At 45.8% G+C, this 22177-nt stretch overlaps 3 protein-coding genes across 3 annotated transcripts; all 3 read right to left on the bottom strand.

Annotated features, from left to right (window-relative positions):
- Positions 1 to 489: 489 nt before the first annotated feature.
- On the bottom strand, positions 490 to 3365 carry LOC136957823 (keratin, type I cytoskeletal 13-like). The gene is made up of 7 exons (XM_067252023.1): positions 2963 to 3365; positions 2293 to 2375; positions 1916 to 2072; positions 1491 to 1652; positions 1233 to 1358; positions 771 to 991; positions 490 to 678 (listed from the first exon to the last, which is right to left on the bottom strand). Exons 1-7 carry the CDS (start codon positions 3335 to 3337, stop codon positions 594 to 596), a joined length of 1209 nt encoding a protein of 402 aa, XP_067108124.1. The 5' UTR covers positions 3338 to 3365; the 3' UTR covers positions 490 to 593.
- A 1613-nt stretch (positions 3366 to 4978) lies between these two features.
- Positions 4979 to 7511, bottom strand: LOC136957724 (keratin, type I cytoskeletal 13-like). The gene is made up of 7 exons (XM_067251868.1): positions 7035 to 7511; positions 6659 to 6741; positions 6382 to 6538; positions 6084 to 6245; positions 5720 to 5845; positions 5376 to 5596; positions 4979 to 5191 (listed from the first exon to the last, which is right to left on the bottom strand). Exons 1-7 carry the CDS (start codon positions 7464 to 7466, stop codon positions 5083 to 5085), a joined length of 1290 nt encoding a protein of 429 aa, XP_067107969.1. The 5' UTR covers positions 7467 to 7511; the 3' UTR covers positions 4979 to 5082.
- A 10917-nt stretch (positions 7512 to 18428) lies between these two features.
- Positions 18429 to 20998, bottom strand: LOC136957723 (keratin, type I cytoskeletal 13-like). The gene is made up of 7 exons (XM_067251867.1): positions 20531 to 20998; positions 20155 to 20237; positions 19878 to 20034; positions 19580 to 19741; positions 19167 to 19292; positions 18826 to 19046; positions 18429 to 18641 (listed from the first exon to the last, which is right to left on the bottom strand). Exons 1-7 carry the CDS (start codon positions 20960 to 20962, stop codon positions 18533 to 18535), a joined length of 1290 nt encoding a protein of 429 aa, XP_067107968.1. The 5' UTR covers positions 20963 to 20998; the 3' UTR covers positions 18429 to 18532.
- Positions 20999 to 22177: the final 1179 nt, after the last annotated feature.

Genomic DNA, 22177 nt, shown 5'->3' with positions numbered 1-22177 from the left:
TGGCACCAGGTACACGGACCAGACTGCTTATAAGGCGGTCAAAGGATTGTGTTCATTTGGTAGGCCACAATGTGGCTGATTTAATGACAGACAATTTTTCCTTTGACTTAATTATTGTAATAACATTAACATAGCAATTCTGTTTCTATCAAACATGACATGGAAATATGTATTGAACTAGTTTAAATGTTTAGTACATACCTAGGGTAACAGAGAGTTGTATGTGGTTTGTGGACTGACATTTTTGAAAGGGTATGAAATCTATGTGACCCTGGAATGTGACCCTGGCAATTTGTGACCTTGAAATCAACTTTGTCTGTTTTCCAAATGATCGTCACTCATCCTAAATCGCAGTTAGCCTATTTAAGATACACAGAAATCTTCCTTCAAAGTCATACAAATTCTCACTTAAAAATGTGTCCTAAGGAAGGGTTTTGCCACAGCAAACAGGTGTACTAATATAAAGAAGACACAAACTCAACAACTTAAGACATTTCCTCAGAGGGCCTTTATAACGTAAATTCTCAGAGAAAAGACACTAGCTCTTGAGACTACTGATGAGACATAGTCTTTGGCGTGGTAGAAGTATTTCACTAGCTAGTTTCTGTGCTAACAACCTCTCCGTCCACGATCTCCTGAACGATGGTCACAACCTTGCGTGTCGTGGTGCTGGAGGGACTGCGGAGTCAAAGAGAGAATACGGTTAGATGTTTGGTTTTGACCCATAACATTTCCAGAGAGTTCTATATCTTGTTGAGAGCTTCGCTAACCTGTAAACCTCCCCGTCCAGGAGCCTCCTGTACTCTGCGATCTCCATCTCCAGCCGGGTCTTGATGTCCAGTAGCCTCTTGTACTCCTGGCCCTGACGCTCCAGGTTAGCCCTGAGCTGGGAAAGTTGATCCTCCAGGCTGCTCACCTGCCTCTGGTAGCCAGACAGCATCATGTTGTATCTGTTCTGTGTCTCAGCCAGGGTGCCCTCCAGAGATGCTTTCTGTTAGGAATGAGACCACTTGTTATTATTATAATACCTTTTATTTATACTATATTTATTTATTGTACTCAAAGCACTACAAGATTGAATAAACACATAACAACAGCAACCACCATGCCAACCAATCGAAAGGTTTACATAAAAAACTAGATTACAATGCAAAAGTTTAAATTGTTCAGAGAAGCCACTGTGCTGATTTTTTAATAATGCAGACGGTGAGTTGTGTTGTAGCGGATCTCACCATGCTCAGTTCTGATTGGAGTTCGATCTGTAGACTCTGCAGGGTGCGCTTGACTTCAGACACTTCAGACCGGGATGTCTGGAGAGTTTCTGAACTGACAGCCACTTCCTTATTGATTTCCTCCGTCTGTGAATGACAGTTACCCCAAGGCAATGAGTGTCTACCGGTTTAGACTTCATGCGGCCCAAGTGAGATACTTCAGATACAATCAGTAAAAGTAAGTAATTGCTGCGTATACATGTTTAGATGTTGTCTCACCTTGGCCTGGAACCAGGTCTCCAGATCTCTGCGGTTCTTGTTAGCGACCGTTTCGTAGTGCTCACGGATTCCAGCCATGACTGCATTGAGGTCTTCCTGGGGCGCGGCGTCCACCTCCACATGCACCTGCCCGCTCACCTGGGACCGGATGGCCAGGAGCTCCTGAACGGGACACGTTGAGATTCATTTGAATCAATCATCATCTGCCTGTCTCAGTGATATTCCCTGTCTTCTACACAGATAAGACAAAACAATCCTATCGCTTGATCTGTATGTTTGATTTGTGTTTTGCGTTGTATTTTATTCATACGTTTTTATGCTTTCCTCGAGTGCCTTATTATTAGTATTATTAGTAGTAGTGGTATTGTTATTATATGAAATGACTAGGCTTTCTGCTTCCTCTAGAGAGGTCTGTTCCAGCGCACCTCCTCGTGGTTCCTCCGGAGGTGGATGAGCTCCTCCCTGAGTCCCTCGACCTGAATCTCCAGGTCCGACCTGCCCATCGTCAGCTCGTCCAGAACCTTCCGCAGCCCGGCGATGTCGGCCTCCACCGACTGCCTCATGGACAGCTCGTTCTCAAACCTGGACAGCCAATCACAGACATGTAAAGTTGTTACAGAGAATGTGTTCAGTTTTGCTTTGTCGCTTGTGAACAACAAAAAGTGATGAAAAGTCTCTTTAGAGGATGTGTTTAGTTATCTTCATGGTGGTATTATACACACTATAATATCAAATGATAATACTATACTTAATACTATACTATCATCATCATGATATATTGTACTGGTCTAGGTTTTCTCACTTGATTTTGAAGTCATCTGCGGTCAGTTTAGCATTGTCGACGGCCAGGTAAATTCCTCCATTCAGACATGCTGCATCAACGATCTGGGAGAGGAAAAGTACAAATGAATCATTTTTTCCCGTGAAAAGTCCAACTGCTACTCAAACAATAGTTTTGCAGTGCATGGTGGGTATGGTGAAGGTTGAGAGTGAAAGCTGGGAAGAAACTAAAAGTATCTGGAGAGAAGACAGCAAAGCTTTGGCGACACCCCTGTCCACATTCCGCATGTTCACGCTGTCCCCAGGTGAAACTCAGTTTGGGCGGGGCTCTGTTGAGTTACAAAAGGTATATGGAGGACAGCTAAAGTCTATTTCCTAACGGCACACATAGCTGAACTTCCGTGATGATAAATGGTGTCAAGGTGTGTGTCCCATACATTGGAACATACCAGCCACAACTTAAACATTTCCCATTCCTGAAGACATCCACGCCACACCTTTGCTTGAGGGCTTAGGTCAGTCCAGGTGTGCTTTAATGGGCGTATGCGAAGCCCTCTGTGGCATTGCTTGTAAAGAAGGGCTGTCCGAATAAAACGTCATTTGATTTGACCCCCTGAAAACCCCAAGCAGCTTTGTCACAGCTAAATCGTTGCACAAAATGTCGTTGTTGTGTCAGTGAGATGTGGCATTACCTGGCTTTGGAGATCATCAATGACGGCCTTGAAGATGGAGCAGTCATGAGTTTCGGGCTTGGTCTTGCTCTCCAGGAACTGTCTGATCTTCAGCTCCAGGTCTGCGTTGGCCTTCTCCAGAGAGCGCACCTTCTCCAGGTAGGAGCCCAAACGGCTGTTCAGGTTCTGCATGGTGCCTTTCTCGTTGGTCGACACGTCGATGGCATCAGACTGGTTGAAGCCGCCGCTGCCGGCAGCAGAGAAGTTGCTGGGGGCGTTGGAGCGGGAGATGCGCACCCCAGATCCCCCGGCACCGCCGTACACGCTGCCGGCCCTCATGCTGCCCATGCGGCCTCCGCCAGGGGTCAAGTAGCCACGTCCGGAGAAGGAGTTCATGATGATCTGTGTTGCTGCTGAGAGGAATGAGAGGACTGAGAGGAGTGAGAGGAGGGTGGTCAGAGCTGCTTTTATGTCACAACAGAAGGGAGGAGGGGGATGAGGGTGTTGGTTTTCCCTCCCTAATGCCTCGAGCAAAGAGAAAACAAAGAAATCGTAAACATGCCTCCAGAAGGTGAGGACTGTGTTGAGGTCCAGGATGATATGTGTGGAATCTTAAGTACACGCTGTTGCAAAAACGAAACTATCAGAGTAGAAACTGAACCGTCAGAGCAAAAACACTAACGTTTGGACTTTGTCGACACTCAACTTGGTGTCTCAGAGTCACACAAATAATACTTGGGTTTTTAAATGAAACTCTCTTGGTTGGTGGTCTTTGTTTTCCAGTGACTCAACCACCACTTAAGGAATGTGTAGCCCCTCTGTAGATTTCTTAGTAACCTGTCTCTACCTGTCAGGTTGCTATCTCCATCTATCACACAGCAGAATGCTCTTCAGCACTTTAGTTTAGTGGGAATGTTTGCCCCATGTCTCATTTGAATTGTTTTAAATTCATTTAAAATGTAAAATGTATTCATTCAGCAGACACTTTTATACAAAGCAATAGACGAATATTTCACATGGTGAGTGCAGCAGATAATCAGGGACTTGAAGTTGAATATTTTAACATTGTTGCAGTGCTCATTGCCAAGGAAAGGCCTGTTTTCAGTCAGTACAATGTATAGCATCATCTCAACCCATGTTTTCAACTCATCTAAACATAGCAGTCACCCAACCACAACACGATTCAGAATGACAAATAAATAAATTAAATTAAATTTAGTGGTTGACATGAGGGATAAAGGATACACACTCACACTCAGACACTCTCTCTCACACACACACACACACACACACACAAACTTCCTGAAAAACTTAAAGTGCCATGCATAGCGAAGTGCATAATCTCGTACTAGTTTTGTTGAAAAGTACAGTGGCTTCTGGAACAAAAGTATTCCTGCATCGTTTTGTTGTCAACATAGGGGCCACAAACAGGGGCATGGGAGCTGGAATTCATCATATCAAGAATGAGAGCAGTCTTCAAAAATTGAACTGCTAGGTCGAGTTGCCTAAAAGCTTACTAGCCCAGCTCTGTCTGGTTAGGATGAAAGAGGATAAGAAGGAGGACATCCATGTGGAGAGGTCAGCCAGATGGACAGCCGATCGTTGACCTGGAGAGCGGGAGGGAGAGGGGTGTGGTTCTCCCCCTAGCAGGGGTAGGAGAAACTGTGTGACCTGTGCAAGGATGATTCCATACAGAGATGTACTGTGGTGTAGATGGAGAAGAGAACAGGTCCGCACACAGGTCTGTGTGGGGGTGAGGGGCTGAAACAGACCTATCTCCAACGGACCTGGGAGGACATACCTGTCAGGCGGGGCCTGGAGCGGGACAGACCGGTTCCTTTGTGTTGTGTCCCACAGGTTAATGTGTCTGTAGGCCAAACATTTGCACTTCAATGTTGGGTCTTAAGGGTGTGGCTTGCACCTTTATGTCTACAGAGCCAGTGCCGTGATTGTGCTTATGCACAGTGTCATTGATGTGGTAGGCAGGCTTGGAAGCAATTAATGATTTTGACGGAATAAAAACCAAGACAGAAAATGTCATGTAAACACCTCAGAACTCTGTTTATTTGTCTCTAAAGGGTTGTAAAAAGTTGTAGGTTTTCCCCGTTCTGTTCTGTGAGGATCTCCTTTCCAGATGCTCTTCACAGGGACTCGCTCACAGCCGAACTGGACGTGTTGACCACCTTGCCATCCACCATCTCCTCCACGATGGTCACCACCTTGCGGGTCTTGGTGGACGAATGCTGAACACTGGCGGGTCAAAGAAACAACACAGTTATTCCTCTGCTCGCTGAGAACCAGAGAGACCTGGTTCAGCCCGCAACCGAGTCAAAAACAAACAACTTCCATCTGAACTTGATGATAATGCAACAGGCCATGTGTATATTCACACGGACCAGTCTAGAGTGTTAAGTGTCTGTCGTTAAAATCTTACGTAGTGGCCTCTCCGTCCAGGAGCCTCCTGTACTCTGCAATCTCCAGCTCCAGCCTGGTCTTGATGTCCAGCAGCATCCTGTACTCCTGGCCCTGGCGCTCCAGGTCGGCTCGGAGCCCACCCAGCTGCACCTCCAGGCTGCTCACCTGCATCTGGAACCTGGACAGCTGCATGGAGTAGCGGTTCTGGGTCTCAGCCAGGGTGTCCTCCAGAGACGCTTTCTGTGGAGGAGGAGAGGAGCCGGGGAGTCAGAGAAGGCAGGAGAGGAGATAGACTGCAACCTGGACATGATAGTCAAACGCAGAACTCATTGCTTGTCTTAGGATCCTGAAGGCGGATCTTACCATGCTGGACTGTGACTGCAGTTCGATCTGTAGACTCTGCAGGGTGTGCTTGACTTCCATGATTTCCGACCGGGACGTGACGAGCACTTCCGTGCTGACGGAGACTTCTTTGTTTAGGGACTCGGTCTGAGGAGGAAGGAGAACCAACAACGTTGGCCGTTCAATCTGACAACACGTTCCACAGTCCCTCTGACAGCACGTTCCACACGTTTCACACGTTCCACACGTTCCACACTCCCTCTGACAGCACGTTCCACATGCTCCACACTCCCTCTGACAGCACGTTCCACATGCTCCACACTCCCTCTGACAGCACGTTCCACACGTTCCACACTCCCTCTGACGGAGGAGCCTGCGCTCTTACCTTGGACTGGAACCAGCCTTCCAGGTCTTTCTGGTTCTTGGCAGATACGGCCTCGTAGTGCTCTCTGATGTCAGCCATGACCTTCATCAGGTCCTCCTGAGGCGCGGCGTCCACCTCCACGTGGACCTGGCCCGTCATATTGGGGCGCATTGCCAGGAGCTCCTGCAGAAACACAGGGAAACCATATCAATCAATACAAGGCAAAGCAAAAGGCAAATCACACATCCAGGGGCGGTCGATTCGACCCCCGACGGATGGCAAAGACGCCCCCCCGACGTTGATCGTCTGAGCGACCTACCTCTTCATGGTTCTTCTTGAGGAAGACCAGGTCCACCCTCAGTCCCTCGATCTGCATCTCCAGGTCGGACCTGGCCAGGGTCAGCTGGTCCAGCACCCTCCTCAGCCCGGCGATGTCGGCCTCCACAGACTGCCTCATGGACAGCTCCACCTCGTACCTGGGGCACATCACAACACACTGGATGATCACAGGGGGCCTAACTGTTCCTGGCGTGCTCAGCAAAGCGCAGAGGAATGTGGCGAGGCTGCTGTGATAGGACGCGCTGCTTGTCACTCACTTGACCCTGAAGTCGTCTGCTGCCAGCTTAGCGCTGTCGATGCTGAGGTAGATGCCACTATTGACGCGTGTGGCATCCTGGATCTGAAAGATGAAAGAATAAAGAATGACTCGATTGTTTTCACTCGCTCTCTCACATGAAAGCTGAATTAATCAGGGGCCGAATTAATCAGAGGGCTGAGGTGCCCTTTTGAACACTGACTTGTGCAATAGAGATTCAGTGATTTATGATATTGACTTTACCCTCTGGGAAGGTCTTTCCAGTGTTGTAAAACCAGTCATAAAACCCTAGCTCAATCCTCTGAGCCTTGCATGATCATGTCCTATCTGTTTGGTGAAATCAGAGAACCTTTGTACCGGCTGACCCAGTCACATACCTTGAGCTGAAGTTCACTGATCGTGACGTGGAACCCGCTGAAGTCTTGAGCGGAGGGCTGCAGCTTGCTGTCCAAGAACTGATGAATTTTTAGCTCCAGCTCTGCGTTGGCCTTCTCCAGGGTGCGGACCTTGACCAGGTAGGTGGCCAGACGGTCGTTCAGGTTCTGCATGGTGGCCTTCTCGTTGGTCGACACGATGAAAGCATCAGACCGGGCGAAGCCGCCGCCACCACCATCCCCGAAGCCAGCTCCTCCGCCCATGCCATAACCACCTACTGAGATGCGCACCCCAGAGCCCCCGGCACCTCCGTACACGCTGCCGGCCCTCATGGCACTGATGAGGCCTCCGCCCCCACCAGACATGGAGAGACGAGAGGAGCCCATGGCGGATCCTCCGGAGGATATGAAGCTGCTGGTGGAGGAGGAGTTCATGTTGATGGAGGCTGGTGTCTGTCTTTCGGTATAGGTCTGCTCTGACTGGAGAGGAGAGAGTGAGGAGCAGAGGAGTCCTCTGGCTTTTATATCTCTTGTCAGGGTGGAGAGATGCCAGGCGTGGGAGGAGACAGGTGACCTTTTTAAAGCTTTGTGACACCAGTAATGGGGATAATAAGCTGGAGGTGTGGTGGAGAAGAGGAATTGAGATCTGAGAGATAGCTTTTACTTTGCAGTTTTCCTTGTCACACAGGAAAGCTCTGCGTTACTTCAAAGAAAGCTTAAGACACATGGTTATGTCCAGGGGCGTAGCCAGGACATTATTTCTGGGGGGGGGGGGGGGGGGGGGGCAGCTCTGGCCAGTCTTTTATTTGGGGTGGCACTTGATTGTCAAAAACTACTATTTTAAAACTCACACACTGCATCACCCAGAGCAGCAGTTTTCTAACGGTATCCAGTGGTTAGCTGCTAGTCTCCATTGAAGCGCTGTCAGAATGCAGGTACGTTGGTTTGCGTCTTGTGCTGTTGATGGGGGCGTGGCCCAACATGTTGCGAATATGGGGCTGGTAGCGTAAGTGACAAATGACAATATAAGACGACTTTATAAAAACATACTAATGCATTTTTCAGCTTTTTACCATTCTCTGACCAATGGTGGCCGTGGCCCCCCCTAGAAAGTGCATTTCCGCATGCGTTGGAATGCTTAAGTTAAAGCTGAAATTATTATTTTTTTAATGCTGAAAATACAAAAATGAGAAATGAGGCAGTGTGGAAACTGACCCTAGTCAAAAAGTCCTATAGGACATAGCAATTTTCCGATAGAGTCCTATAGGATTCTAAAATTCCTATAAGAATTCCTGTCACCTCTATCAGAATCTAATATAAATCTTTTTTGAAAATGTTTCTCTCTACTGGAAATATAAAGTAAAGCTATGAATCCTATAGGATTTTAAATGACTTGCTTTCACTTCTATAAGAATCCTTTAGGAGTCTTAGAGGATTGTTTTCTGTATTGGAAATTGAAAGTGATTATGTTGTTTGCTATGGAAATATAAGAATCATATAAAATAATGTTTAAATATATATAAACACAGCTAACCGTGTGGGTAGCGGCCCAAAGCAATATTCTTCTGTTGGTATTCACTCTCGTTTTGAGCTTCAAGTGGGATCAGCTTGGGCGTGCTGTATGTGCCAGAGTGACCAACGCAAACATGTTGGCTGACTTGCGACGAATCCTGGTTGAGGAATGGGATGCCATCCAACAGCAGTGTGTGACCAGGCTGGTGACCAGAATGAGGAGGTGCCAAGCTGTTGTGGCTGCTATGGATCTTCCACACACTACTGAGGTCCCTGATAGTGTAAAATTAATAAAGTGTAAAAATGGCCAATATGTGTTGTTTTTTCCTTACTGTGGGAGAGTGCAATTATTTTCTCCCCATTGAACATTGAAACAATTTGAGCTAATTACAACAACAAAAAATCACAACTATCCGCATGCTAGCCTTAAATAAACTTGTATTTCTTAACCACTTGAGAAATTCATTATAGCCTAAATGTTTATTTAACTTACACAGTGGGAATGTAATCAAAGGCTTCATTACATTACATTTAGATAAATGTGCTTTAAAGTAGTACACACCTTGTCAAACAAAGCTTGAATTGTTAGTTAACTTTTTTTTAACCATCATCCCATCTGCAAATTACAATATGACACATTACTCTTTGCAATTTTATAATACACCAATAAAGCAATATGAGTGAAGGCCTACCAAGTATTATTAAGATTATGGTAATGTCCATACTAAAAAATAAATACTAAACACTCTACTAATTACATATTTTACAAATGTTTGAATGTTTAAGAACTTTATCAAAATAAGATGACATTGGCCTTCATCATGTTTCTCTTAGTCTAGCTCTATGCTATTTGGTTGCAATGACACATAGCACACCTTTTTGTAACATTGTCCTATGAAAACAACCTTACGTACAACATCACTGGGTTTTACAGCTATTTTTGTGGCAGTTGGCACTGCAATTTTCAGATGTGAAACTGATGCCTCAGCAGTTAAATTTGCAACCTCTGTGTGTAAGAGCTGAACTTGAACCAATGTATTGTTTGTGTCATCTTTTGTGATATTAACAATCGATTTTATCACTCCAATACAATCATTTCTCAGCTCCACTGTATAACTGTTGTGCTTGTGCCCTTTCCCGTAGTTTTCAGTAGTGTACACTTTTCCTTTCACGATTGCTCTCTCATAGAGCTCAGCAGTAACATTGTCATCTTCAGATACATTACAAAGAGGAAACAGAATAGCTCTTTGATCTGGCTCAAGTGTTTTCTGACGAGGACACCCCAACACAATACCATCCACCTCTTTTGCCTTTGCTATTAGGGGGTAGCCACCAATCCAGTCATTAACCAGCCTGTCAACTCTATGTGAGATGCTACCTCTACATGTTGTTTGCGACAGCTTCCAAAACGTAGCTAGGAACTGGAGTGTGCTAAACTGGCGTGCAATTTGTGTCCGTATATAATTAGTCCCATGGCATAACCTTGTCAGTTTACTATTGTGTCCTTCAAAAGAAAATGCAGATGTACTCCAAAGAGGCCCATGCATCCTAACAGAGAAAGGCAAATGGGTCATTTGGTGAATGTTGAAAGACATGTGGCATAAGCCATAAGTTGCAGGTATCTCATGTACAAACTGTGTGATCTTTGATGTTGCCTCTGCTAAGTCACATTGAGAAATGGTTGTGCACACATCACTGAGCTTATCTTCAGTTGGAAGAGCACAATTTTCCTTTTGTAAAACGTCCCTAATCTGGTCTGCCAGTGAAAGACTTATGAAAGAATTGCTCGCCTTCAAATTTACTTTTTCCTCACACTCCTCATTACACTCAGGACACTGTGTGACTCCTGTTGGAAGATATGCCTCACACATTTTACAAAAAAAGTGCATGTTGACTGAGTCATATGGATTTCTAAACATTTTCCGGAAAAGGTGGAGAGACTGTGGCAACAAGTTTTTAACTGGCAAAATAGCACTCAAGAGTTGTTAAATAGTCTTCCATAGCACATGCTGTTAAACTGCCGAAGGGAATGGGATAAGATTAGTACTATGCACTGTGCAACAGTTATCTCTGACCCAGGGTAAAGAGGTGCCCCAAAACACTCAAATTCAAAATTAGGAAAGCCATTTTCATCACATTTATTTACTACCATCTCACTGTTACTATGGCTTCCAGTGACCTCCTCACTTACAAACGATTCATGTCTAATGGCCATTCCCTCAATGTCATTTTCCTCATCAGAGTTCTGAAATTGCTCATCTATATTGTCCCTTGATGATCCTTGATTGTCTGGAAGGTCACCAGGTAGAACATCTTCAGACTGTTTACGCCACTGACTGGTCTTTGGTAGGGGATATTTAGAATCAGGATCCAAAAACCTGTGGACAAAGGAACATACACTAAGTTGTTTAGATTTATGTGTTATACATTTGAGAATATTATCAACTCAACATTACATATTTGAGTAAAGAGACAATTAGCAAACGAAGACAAATCTTCCATTGAAGGACCCTGAGTGGGTCCTGCTGATCAGATAGTGAGATATTTAACTGACGACAGGAAGACTTTGAACGGCTAGTACAAATAGGCCCAGATTTCTGGGACCGAGGCCAACTGACATACACTGTTCAGTTCGATAACTGAAAGTTATCCACACATGCTAGGGTTCAATGTGACGAATTATGGGATGTCCTGTGGGGTATAATTGCTTGCTGAAAATCATGTTTGGGAGGTTGGCTCACGGCAGAGCAACCTAGCGAATGTGTCCCTTGTTTGTTGATGTCAATAAACGAGACTTTGCATCTGAACTTGAACTCAGCCTCTCCCGAGCCTTTCTTAAGACGCAACCTGGTTCTAGCGGAAGCTAGCCACCACATTTGGTAACCCCCACACGTGATCCAAACCTGCATTGTTGATAAGGTAAGAAATTAAACTTATCAAAATGTATATATGGCTATTGGACAAGAGGCATGGAGAGTGGTTGCTGTCAGTTCAGATGCAAAGCGACTGATGTGGCATCAAGCAGAATTGTTTGTCAAACCCCATGTATGTACACCCGAATGAATGTGATGAATTTGTATGTGGATAAAGATGTAATGCAAGGATTAAACAAAAATGCAATTATATGTGCGCATTTTTAGAATGCTTAAACAAACTTTCGCAATTTTGACCACAGGGTCAAAATGCTAGTCCAGCTAGGGCCGTATCCAGACTTGGGGGTCGTATGCAAAAAAGGACGAAAACGATAGTGTATTTTACACTATCTATGGGTATCAAACAGCATAGAGAAAGTTGATATTCCAGGGGGAGGAGAACTAACATTTAGAGTTCGAAAATATGCCTCTATATCAGGTCTGTCTGAGTCTGGCCGTTAAAAATAAAGGGAAATCAGACTTGACTTTGAACATAACGTTATGAATGTGATAAAAACTGTAGATAGGCCCATCCATCCATCATCTTCCGCTTATACGGGTGTCGGGTCGCGGGGGCAGCAACCTAAGCAGGGAGGCCCAGACTTCCTTCTCCCCGGCCACTTCCACCAGCTCTTCCTGGGGGACCCCGAGGCGTTCTCAGGCCAGCCGAGAGACATAGTCCCTCCAGCGTGTCCTGGGTCTTCCCTGGGGCCTCTTCCCAGTGGGACGTGCCCAGAGCACCTCACCGGGGAGGCGTCCAGGAGGCATCCTTAGGAGCAGCGGTTCTACTCTGAGCCCCTCCCGGATGACCGAGCTTCTCATCCTATCTCTAAGGGAGACCCCGGGCACCCTGCGGAGAAAACTCATTTTAGCCGCTTGTATTCGCGATCTCGTTCTTTCGGTCACTACCCACAGTTCGTGACCATAGGTGAGGGTAGGAACGTAGATCGACTGGTAAATAGAGAGCTTCGCCTTTCGACTCAGCTCCTTCACCACGACGGACCGATAAAAGATAGTTGATAACTGGATAAGAGGTAAATAACTAAAACGTATGGACATGTGTTTGTGACGTGTGCTTTGTGTCTGCGCGATCTCTTGCATTTCATGACTTGAAGACATGGCCTGTTATCTTTATAGTATATGATGTTGTGTCTTGAGCTGTGGAGTGTGAGGGGGTGTACGAGCATGGAAGTATATGTTGTGGGGATGATGTATGGTTGTGTTTTGAGCTGTGGAAGTATAAGATGCGTAGACATAGGGTATATGTTATAAAGTAATATAGGTAATGGTTATGTTTAAACTATGGGGGTATAAAGACAACATAGAAACGATAAAAATATGTATTATAAGATGATATAAAGGATGGAGTCAGATAAAACAAGGTATAAAGTATATGTTTAAAAAGTAAAGTATGGAGTCAGATAAGTATGAATATAGACTAAATGAATGAGAAACAAGGTTTGCTAAAAGGGTAACGAACTAGAGAGGTAAACTTGGGTAAAAGGTTTATAAAAGAAAGACAAAGAAATTGAAATGAAGGTATGAGAATGGATTGATAAATAGAGAGAAGGTTTCTTAAGAATAAAATAAGAGGTTGTAGGAAAAATTATATTTGACCAGGAAGTAAAAGATGAGATGACAAAACACAAGCTGATATGATTTTGATGCAAGTTGTTCACGTCTGTTCTCTGAAATTACAGACAAACTTGTGTTGGTGATTACGTTCGCAAAATATTTTTCCCGTTCAACAAGACCTCTGCCACACACATAAATGTAATGAACGAACACATAATATAAACCAGGGGTATAGTCTTGAGAATGTTTCAAACTGATTCTTATCTCATTATAGTTGTAAAACGGAGAAGGGTTCTTACTGGTTAATCACATACCTGTATTTGAGTCTAGATCACCAGCCACTGTCCCAAAGGTACCTACATGCCTGAGACAACAATGGTCCATGGGAGCAGAGCCAGCAGAGGCAGCCCAGCCAGACCCAGTGACCAGACCCTCCCAGCCGGACAAGCCCACGTCACCACTGAGGAAGTTCTGATCCAGAACAATCCCTTGCTTAAGGAACGTATCCTAAGGCTGAATGGGAAATGGAACAAACTCTCAAGATGACACCAACGTGGCCCCAGCATGGGACCTTTGATCTGTGTCTTTGCAATGACATGAAAGTCCTCATTGCGAACCACAGCCATAAGGGACTGGAGAGAGAGAGACTCAGAAAGAGAGAGGAGGAATTCGGAATTCTCTCTCTCTATGAGGAACAATCTATACGAGGGGACCAGCAGATGGATCCAGGCATTTGAGGAAGAGACCCTTGGGCACCTAATCGCCATAGGCGACATACACATTTTGCTAGGGCGCGCCCTGGGGTCAGGAGGCCTAAGAGATGCGATGAGCTCAGATCATCTGGCACACATCTTGAGCACCCATACAGAAGATGGCGACCTGTTCAACAACATAAGAACTGAAGTATGGGGAAATCTCAGACGTCTGTTCCTATAAGGTCATACTGGACATGCTGGGGGGAGAACCGATAGGAGAGACAGAGGATCCCTCGACCTATGTTCACAGGGTCTTGAAGCTATGGAGAGCCGAATTGGGAAGGAATCCAGAAGATGATTTCCTCCAGAAAGCAATGTTCCGACGGGGTGTCATTCAAAAACTGCCGCCTGCTGTCAGAACCCGTTTGGGAGATGGGGTTGGACTAAGATCTATGGACTTCACTCACTTCTGTGCACATGTTACACATGCAATGAGTAAGCACCGAGAGCAGGAAGGAAGGAGATTGGAGAGAGACCGAAGAAACGTGCGCAAGCTGACTCAGAGACAACTAAAAACAGCCACCCAGGCTATAATGACCACCCCCAAAAGAGGAGAGGAAGGACAACGACACCCGACCATGCCTGCAAAAAGACAGAGACAAAGTCTTGATCTGTTGGGGATGTAGAGAAACAGGACATGTGAGACGACTCTGCCCTGCCCAAAGAAGAAAGGGAGGCCCAGTGACTAGGGGCTGGGGACAGCAGCCTAGAGCACACTGTTCATTGGCCCTGTCACCAGTAGGTTTAGCGTTGCCCCCAGGCTATCAAGGGTTAGTTGTGGTACACCTTATGCTTGACAAAGCATCCACATTCAAAAATGTGACCCCAGGTAGGAACACATACACCACCAGAGGCCGGTTTTGTTGAACAATGGAAAAATTTGCATAACAATTAACATTTTGATTAGTTATGCTCTAAAGTGAAATACCTGTATCCACCACTGTAAATCCAGCTAACACTATTTTTCTGCCGCATGGGGTTATCCCCATGATTGTGAAGCTCAAGACATTTGAGCAGGTAAAGATTAAGAACCAATTTGAAACATGGCCATTGGAAAGACTGAACTAACTCTGTCAGTAGACGGATCTTGTTTCAGGAATCCAGAGGTTTGAAGGATTTTCTGTGGTTGACAGGAGCCAAAAAGGTAAACACATTTAGAAGTTTAATTAATGTCCCCAACTCTGCTTAGAAGTAGAGCCACAAAGAGAAAGAGGTGGAAATATTTGATAATATGTGAAGAAAATATGAAGGATTGAGTGTTGCCACTATTAACATGTTATCTTCTGTCTTTTTAGGAATCGCATAGATTACATTACTATGTGAAGGGGGGGAGTTACGATGAGATAATGAGTAACGAAAAGATTAAAAAAAAACTTGGACTATGGTCTCCAAGAGTACAGGAGGCAACTTTAAATCGATAACTTTAACAGTATTTAGTAGATAAATAACAGCCACACTAAGAAAATATTTTGAAGGATAAAGTAATAAGATTCATAAATTTGGAAGTCTAATCTTTAAACAATGGCGAAGCTTTTGTTGAAGATGTTTTGTAGGAGTACATGGTGTCTAGGATACACCAAGGAATACTTCTGCAGGAGGAGAAGGAGGAGAGAGGAGAACCAACCAGTATCCAGCCTGGTGGCCGAGTCTTCTTAAAATCTACCGGAGAAAGTTGAACACTCCGCGTAGAAACTGTGCACAGGGACACGAGCAACTGTGACCACAGTACAGTTTGAAGGGTCAACCATGTGGTTTCATCTGGAATCACTGTTAAATATCCCCGATCAGACTTGGTCACACCTATTGGCTCTGATCTCCCTGTTACAGTACAGGACAGTATCTGTCCTAAAGCAAAGCACACAAATGACATTGTTTAAATCTCAGTCCTAGGACTGGGCCTGAGAATGAGGTTGAGAGCTCCCTGCTCGTACCCCAGATGTCAAGGTCGTTGCTTAGGACCAAGGTCAAGGGCTTGGAAGTCTTACCAAGCCATCCTGGACAACGGCGAAAGAGTCTCTCAAGCCTGCTCCCGAGAGAGGCATCGACTGAAGAAACTCAACTGCCAAATGACAACAATCCCTTCCTCTCCTTGCGTTCCAACTGGGGGCGGAAGGGAGGGGTGTGTGAAACACAGGGAGACAAAGGGGGAGAGAAGGATGCACAGCAATTTTGTCATTTGAAATGTGAAACCAAAGTTATTGTTAACAAATATGCCTCGGTGGTTAAGGTGATAGAACCAAGGGTTTGTTGATGGCATTAACGATGTTCTGTTGGCTGTATTTCTGGTTTGCCAGTATTGCCACCATTTTCACCCTTCATGCTTCATTTTTGGATCAACAGATACAAACACAAAATATCTAATTTTGTGTTGGTCGTAGACAGTTGTCTGTGGAATCCAACAGATGTACACATTTGTTCAGAGCCCCACGAAAGCGAGACAAAGTCCAAATCTCGCCCTATAGAGACCAATGCAAATATTCTTACACATTTCTCAGAGAAAGCAGAAGTTACACGTTTTTGAAACTGCCGATAGAGTCGTATTTCTGACCGCACAGACATATAAAGGACATCTCTGGTTTCGAGTCTTGGGTCTGGGAAAATATGCGTCTAGGTTAACTTGTTTGAGGTGTGGATGCTAGGTAAATGTATGTTATTCTCTCTGCCCAGGTCGTTGGCGATCACAGCTGCGCCATCACCGTGGCAACCAAACAAACACGCACCAGGAAAGCAGAAGGAACACGTTTTTGAAACTGCCGGTAGAGTCGTATTTCTGACCGCACAGAGGATATCTATGGTTTCTACATTTGCACTTCATGGTTGGGTCTTAAGCATGGGCGTAGATTTAGGGGGGGACGCTAGGTGCTAGTCCCCACCAATATTTTAAGATGACAAAATTGTCCCCACCAATATTTTAGCGAACTCCTTTGTGCTGTAATTTGGATCGATTCCGAAAAAATATTTTGCACAATATATTTGCAAAACTCATTTGTATAATTGTTCGTCGTCCAGAAAAGTGAAAAATACATTTTCAAGTTATCCAATGCGCCCTCGAGCCTGCGAGACAAGATGATGTAATTTAATTGGCTCAAGTGCCAGTCAGAAACACTTCGTGAATCTTGACTTGCAGAAAGAGAGCTGCCAGACACTGTAAACTACTAAATACGCCAGGAAATAATAAAGCCTCATATTAGTATATTTCGTTTGGTCTCAGCATTGATATTTTTGACCCTTTTGTGCTTTGTAGATAGGAAAATGTCACTCAAAAAGAAAAGATGTATCAGAAGTTTTTTCACCACCCAGAGAGTAAGTAGCTAGCAAGGTCGTTGTTAGTTAGCTAGTAGGAAAACTACCCACACAGTGCAAACCTGCTAGCCTTACATCGTCACCCATTCTACAATGGAAACATGTTTTGAAAGTTGTTAGTGTAGTAGAGCATGTAACTTTTGCTTGTATTAAATCTATTTAATAAAAATTCGACCAGCTGCCGAAACGATAGCTGCAGATCGCAGGCAATCGCGGCTCTTCGCAGCCAGTGTTGTCGGTCCCATTTGATAACATAGGCGCCGAAAGAAAAAAGGAGGCGCTTCCAGGTGCGTCGCAGCAGATCGCAGCAGATCGCAGGCAGTGTGTCCCAGGCGTCAGGGGTTCAGGTGAGAAGTTGAATTTGTCCATTTTGGTAAAGATGCATTAAATTGCTGTTTTTTAAAGGATGTTTAGACAATGTTACCCATGAATGTTATCATTCACACTTATACTTGCAGGTAGTAAAAAGGTGCTATAAATTGGGATGCCCAAATATAAATCCTTATTTCATTGCTCAGAAGTCCAGTACAGATGATGTAGGCCTAGTACAGCTCCATAAAACCTAAACCTTTGTCCCTACCAAAGCTGAGACCAAACCTACGCCCTTGGTCTTAAGGGTGTGGCTTGCACCTTTATATATGTCTACAGACTCAGAGCCAGTGCCGTGATTGTGCTTTTTCAGCGTTCAGAGTTCAGTGTTACTAGCCTGACGTTGTCATACTCATTATTCTAGTCAGAATATGAGTCTGATACCGCTCCGTTGGGCTGTGAGTATGGGGCGTGTTTCAACCGAACCCGGACAAAAAATGCCTCTTCGCTCAATTGGATAGACCTACAACCAATCAGAGCAACGTAGTATGTTAACTTTTACCGAATCCCGTAGGAAGGACGGCAAAAACATATTTTCCATCGACAAATGCCTTGATTGCGTTTCTCTGTTCCTCTTTCAAAATTAATGTGCAGTTCGGCTGGCACCCAGGCTACAGTGTTACCTGTTTGACCTCAAATGTATTTTGGTTTAATGATCAGGGAGTCAGTTGGCTGAGCAGTGAGGGAGTCGGGCTAGTAATCCGAAGGTTGCCAGTTCGATTCCCGGTCATGCCAACTGACGTTGTGTCCTTGGGCAAGGCACTTCACCCTACTTGCCTCGGGGGAATGTCCCTGTACTTACTGTAAGTCGCTCTGGATAAGAGCGTCTGCTAAATGACTAAATGTAAATGATCAAAGTAATCTCACATGTTATAATTGTATGTTATTTATTCACACAGTGTCATTGATGTGGTAGGCAGGCTTGGAAGCAATTAATGATTTTGACGGAATAAAAACCAAGACAGAAAATGTCATGTAAACACCTCAGAACTCTGTTTATTTGTCTCTAAAGGGTTGTAAAAAGTTGTAGGTTTTCCCTGTTCTGTTCTGTGAGGATCTCCTTTCCAGATGCTCTTCACAGGGACTCGCTCACAGCCGAACTGGACATGTTGACCACCTTGCCATCCACCATCTCCTCCACGATGGTCACCACCTTGCGGGTCTTGGTGGACGAATGCTGAACACTGGCGGGTCAAAGAAACAACACAGTTATTCCTCTGCTCGCTGAGAACCAGAGAGACCTGGTTCAGCCCGCAACCGAGTCAAAAACAAACAACTTCAATCTGACGTTGATGATAATACAACAGGCCATGTGTATATTCACACGGACCAGTCTAGAGTGTTAAGTGTCTGTCGTTAAAATCTTACGTAGTGGCCTCTCCGTCCAGGAGCCTCCTGTACTCTGCAATCTCCAGCTCCAGCCTGGTCTTGATGTCCAGCAGCATCCTGTACTCCTGGCCCTGGCGCTCCAGGTCGGCTCGGAGCCCACCCAGCTGCACCTCCAGGCTGCTCACCTGCATCTGGAACCTGGACAGCTGCATAGAGTAGCGGTTCTGGGTCTCAGCCAGGGTGTCCTCCAGAGACGCTTTCTGTGGAGGAGGAGAGGAGCCGGGGAGTCAGAGAAGGCAGGAGAGGAGATAGACTGCAACCTGGACATGATAGTCAAACGCAGAACTCATTGCTTGTCTTAGGATCCTATCCTATCCTACCATGCTGGACTGTGACTGCAGTTCGATCTGTAGACTCTGCAGGGTGTGTTTGACTTCCATGATTTCCGACCGGGACGTGACGAGCACTTCCGTGCTGACGGAGACTTCTTTGTTTAGCGACTCGGTCTGAGGAGGAAGGAGAACCCAGACGAACGTTCAACAACGTTGGCCGTCCAATCTGACAACACGTTCCACACTCCCTCTGACAGCACGTTCCACACGTTCCACACGCTCCACACTCCCTCTGACAGCACGTTCCACACGTTCCACACTCCCTCTGACAGCACGTACCACACGTTCCACACGCTCCACACGTTCCACACGTTCCACACGCTCCACACGCTCCACACTCCCTCTGACAGCACGTTCCACATGTTCCACACTCCCTCTGACGGAGGAGCCTGTGCTCTTACCTTGGACTGGAACCAGCCTTCCAGGTCTTTCTGGTTCTTGGCAGATACGGCCTCGTAGTGCTCTCTGATGTCAGCCATGACCTTCATCAGGTCCTCCTGAGGCGCGGCGTCCACCTCCACGTGGACCTGGCCCGTCATCTGGGCGAGCTTGGCCAGGAGCTCCTGCAGAAACACAGGGAAACCATATCAATCAATACAAGGCAAAGCAAAAGGCAAATCACACATCCAGGGGCGGTCGATTCGACCCCCGACGGATGGCAAAGACGGCCCCCCGACGTTGATCGTCTGAGCGACCTACCTCTTCGTGGTTCTTCTTGAGTAAGACCAGCTCCTCCCTCAGTCCCTCGATCTGCAGCTCCAGGTCGGACCTGGACAGGGTCAGCTGGTCCAGCACCCTCCTCAGCCCGGCCATGTCGGCCTCCACAGACTGCCTCATGGACAGCTCCACCTCGTACCTGGGGCACATCACAACACACTGGATGATCACAGGGGGCCTATCTGTTCCTGGCGTGCTCAGCAAAGCGCAGAGGAATGTGGCGAGGCTGCTGTGATAGGACGCGCTGCTTGTCACTCACTTGTCCCTGAAGTCGTCTGCTGCCAGCTTAGCGTTGTCGATGCAGAGGTAGATGCCAGCGTTGACGCGTGTGGCATCCTGGATCTGAAAGATGAAAGAATAAAGAATGACTCGATTGTTTTCACTCGCTCTCTCACATGACAGCTGAATTAATCAGGGGCCGAATTAATCAGAGGGCTGAGGTGCCCTTTTGAACACTGACTTGTGCGATAGAGATTCAGTGATTTATGACATTGACTTTACCCTCTGGGAAGGTCTTTCCAGTGTTGTAAAACCAGTCATAAAACCCTAGCTCAATCCTCTGAGCCTTGCATGATCATGTCCTATCTGTTTGGTGAAATCAGAGAACCTTTGTACCGGCTGACCCAGTCACGTACCTTGAGCTGAAGTTCACTGATCGTGACGTGGAACCCGCTGAAGTCTTGAGCGGAGGGCTGCAGCTTGCTGTCCAAGAACTGATGAATTTTCAGCTCCAGCTCTGCGTTGGCCTTCTCCAGGGTGCGGACCTTGACCAGGTAGGTGGCCAGACGGTCATTCAGGTTCTGCATGGTGGCCTTCTCGTTGGTCGACACGATGAAAGCATCAGACCGGGCGAAGCCGCCGCCACCACCATCCCCGAAGCCAGCTCCTCCGCCCATGCCATAACCACCTACTGAGATGCGCACCCCAGAACCCCCGGCACCTCCGTACACGCTGCCGGCCCTCATGGCACTGATGAGGCCTCCGCCCCCACCAGACATGGAGAGACGAGAGGAGCCCATGGCGGATCCTCCGGAGGATATGAAGCTGCTGGTGGAGGAGGAGTTCATGTTGATGGAGGCTGGTGTCTGTCTTTTGGTATAGGTCTGCTCTGACTGGAGAGGAGAGAGTGAGGAGCAGAGGAGTCCTCTGGCTTTTATATCTCTTGTCAGGGTGGAGAGATGCCAGGCGTGGGAGGAGACAGGTGACCTTTTTAAAGCTTTGTGACACCAGTAATGGGGATAATAAGCTGGAGGTGTGGTGGAGAAGAGGAATTGAGATCTTAGAGATAGCTTTTACTTTGCAGTTTTCCTTGTCACACAGGAAAGCTCTGCGTTACTTCAAAGAAAGCTTAAGACACATGGTTATGTCCAGGGGTCTCATTTATAAAACTGTGATTGATTTTGTGGTTGATTTATTTAATTTGGAAGCTGATCATTGATAAATTCAATAGGTCAAAGGGGCATAACATGGAAATTGTGCCCTCCTCAGACGCCCCTTGAAACCAAGCCCGTTTGGAAGGCATGTATAATTGAAAATGCATCTAATTAATGTTATTTATTTTTTATTGTATCGCTATTTTGTTTCAATTAAAGATTGAACAGAATATTTGAGTTTTCCTTGCTCTATTAAATATTGAACCGGTCATGTGGACATGGTTGGAACTGTAAATCTCTTTCGCTCTTGTTCTCCCTGTGCATAATTGGGTGTGCTCAAGCCTTCGGCGAGAGCACAACCTTTGTTCTCTCACATATATATTATTATTATTTTTTTTATTTTTTTATTTTTGCCCCCCTAAAACTCAGTCAATATTTGGCCTACATAGACAACGTAGGTGTCAAACGTTTCGTCTTGGTAGCGATTGAGTTGCTTCTATTGGAATTTACGTTCCGTTGCATGGTTTAAGCTTCAGTTAAGTTTTTGTGGCGAAAAGTGAAGCTAACGGTGGCTAATTTGTTAACCACAGTCACTGACGTTACTAACGTAACTGCGTCACGAAAACACGCGTGACTACCTTTGCCAGAACATTCGTTTAGCATCTGTTAACTTGGGGGATAGCTAGGCTAACTATAGCTTTACTGCAAGGCAGCTGCAGAAACGCCACAAGAAAAGAGGCCAGGGTGATAACTATTTACTCATTTTACTTTGTGATATGACACACAATTGTGATGTGTAATGTACAATATAAGCTGATATTATTAAGGAAGTACATCTACTTTCGGAAACAGTAGTCTACTATTTCACTGAAGTATTAGCATCATGACATTAGCCTGTGTTTCCCGGGC

This window comes from Osmerus mordax, chromosome 15, assembly GCF_038355195.1.
Source record: "Osmerus mordax isolate fOsmMor3 chromosome 15, fOsmMor3.pri, whole genome shotgun sequence".
Taxonomy (NCBI): domain Eukaryota; kingdom Metazoa; phylum Chordata; class Actinopteri; order Osmeriformes; family Osmeridae; genus Osmerus; species Osmerus mordax.
The sequence above is the reverse complement of the archived record's forward strand: the minus strand, read 5'-3'. Positions and strand labels throughout refer to the sequence as shown.

Coding starts and splice junctions, on each gene's coding strand:
- LOC136957823 (XM_067252023.1), bottom strand. CDS start 3,337: ATGAACTCCTTCTCCGGACGTGGCTACTTGACCCCTGGCGGAGGCCGC. Junction 1,653..1,915: donor TCCGGAGGAACCACGAGGAG/GTGCGCTGGAAC, acceptor TGTCCCGTTCAG/GAGCTCCTGGCCATCCGGTC. Junction 679..770: donor CTGGACGGGGAGGTTTACAG/GTTAGCGAAGCT, acceptor TTGACTCCGCAG/TCCCTCCAGCACCACGACAC.
- LOC136957724 (XM_067251868.1), bottom strand. CDS start 7,466: ATGAACTCCTCCTCCACCAGCAGCTTCATATCCTCCGGAGGATCCGCC. Junction 6,246..6,381: donor TCAAGAAGAACCATGAAGAG/GTAGGTCGCTCA, acceptor GTGTTTCTGCAG/GAGCTCCTGGCAATGCGCCC. Junction 5,192..5,375: donor CTGGACGGAGAGGCCACTAC/GTAAGATTTTAA, acceptor TTGACCCGCCAG/TGTTCAGCATTCGTCCACCA.
- LOC136957723 (XM_067251867.1), bottom strand. CDS start 20,962: ATGAACTCCTCCTCCACCAGCAGCTTCATATCCTCCGGAGGATCCGCC. Junction 20,238..20,530: donor TCAGTGAACTTCAGCTCAAG/GTACGTGACTGG, acceptor TTCATCTTTCAG/ATCCAGGATGCCACACGCGT. Junction 19,293..19,579: donor AAGGCTGGTTCCAGTCCAAG/GTAAGAGCACAG, acceptor CTTCCTCCTCAG/ACCGAGTCGCTAAACAAAGA.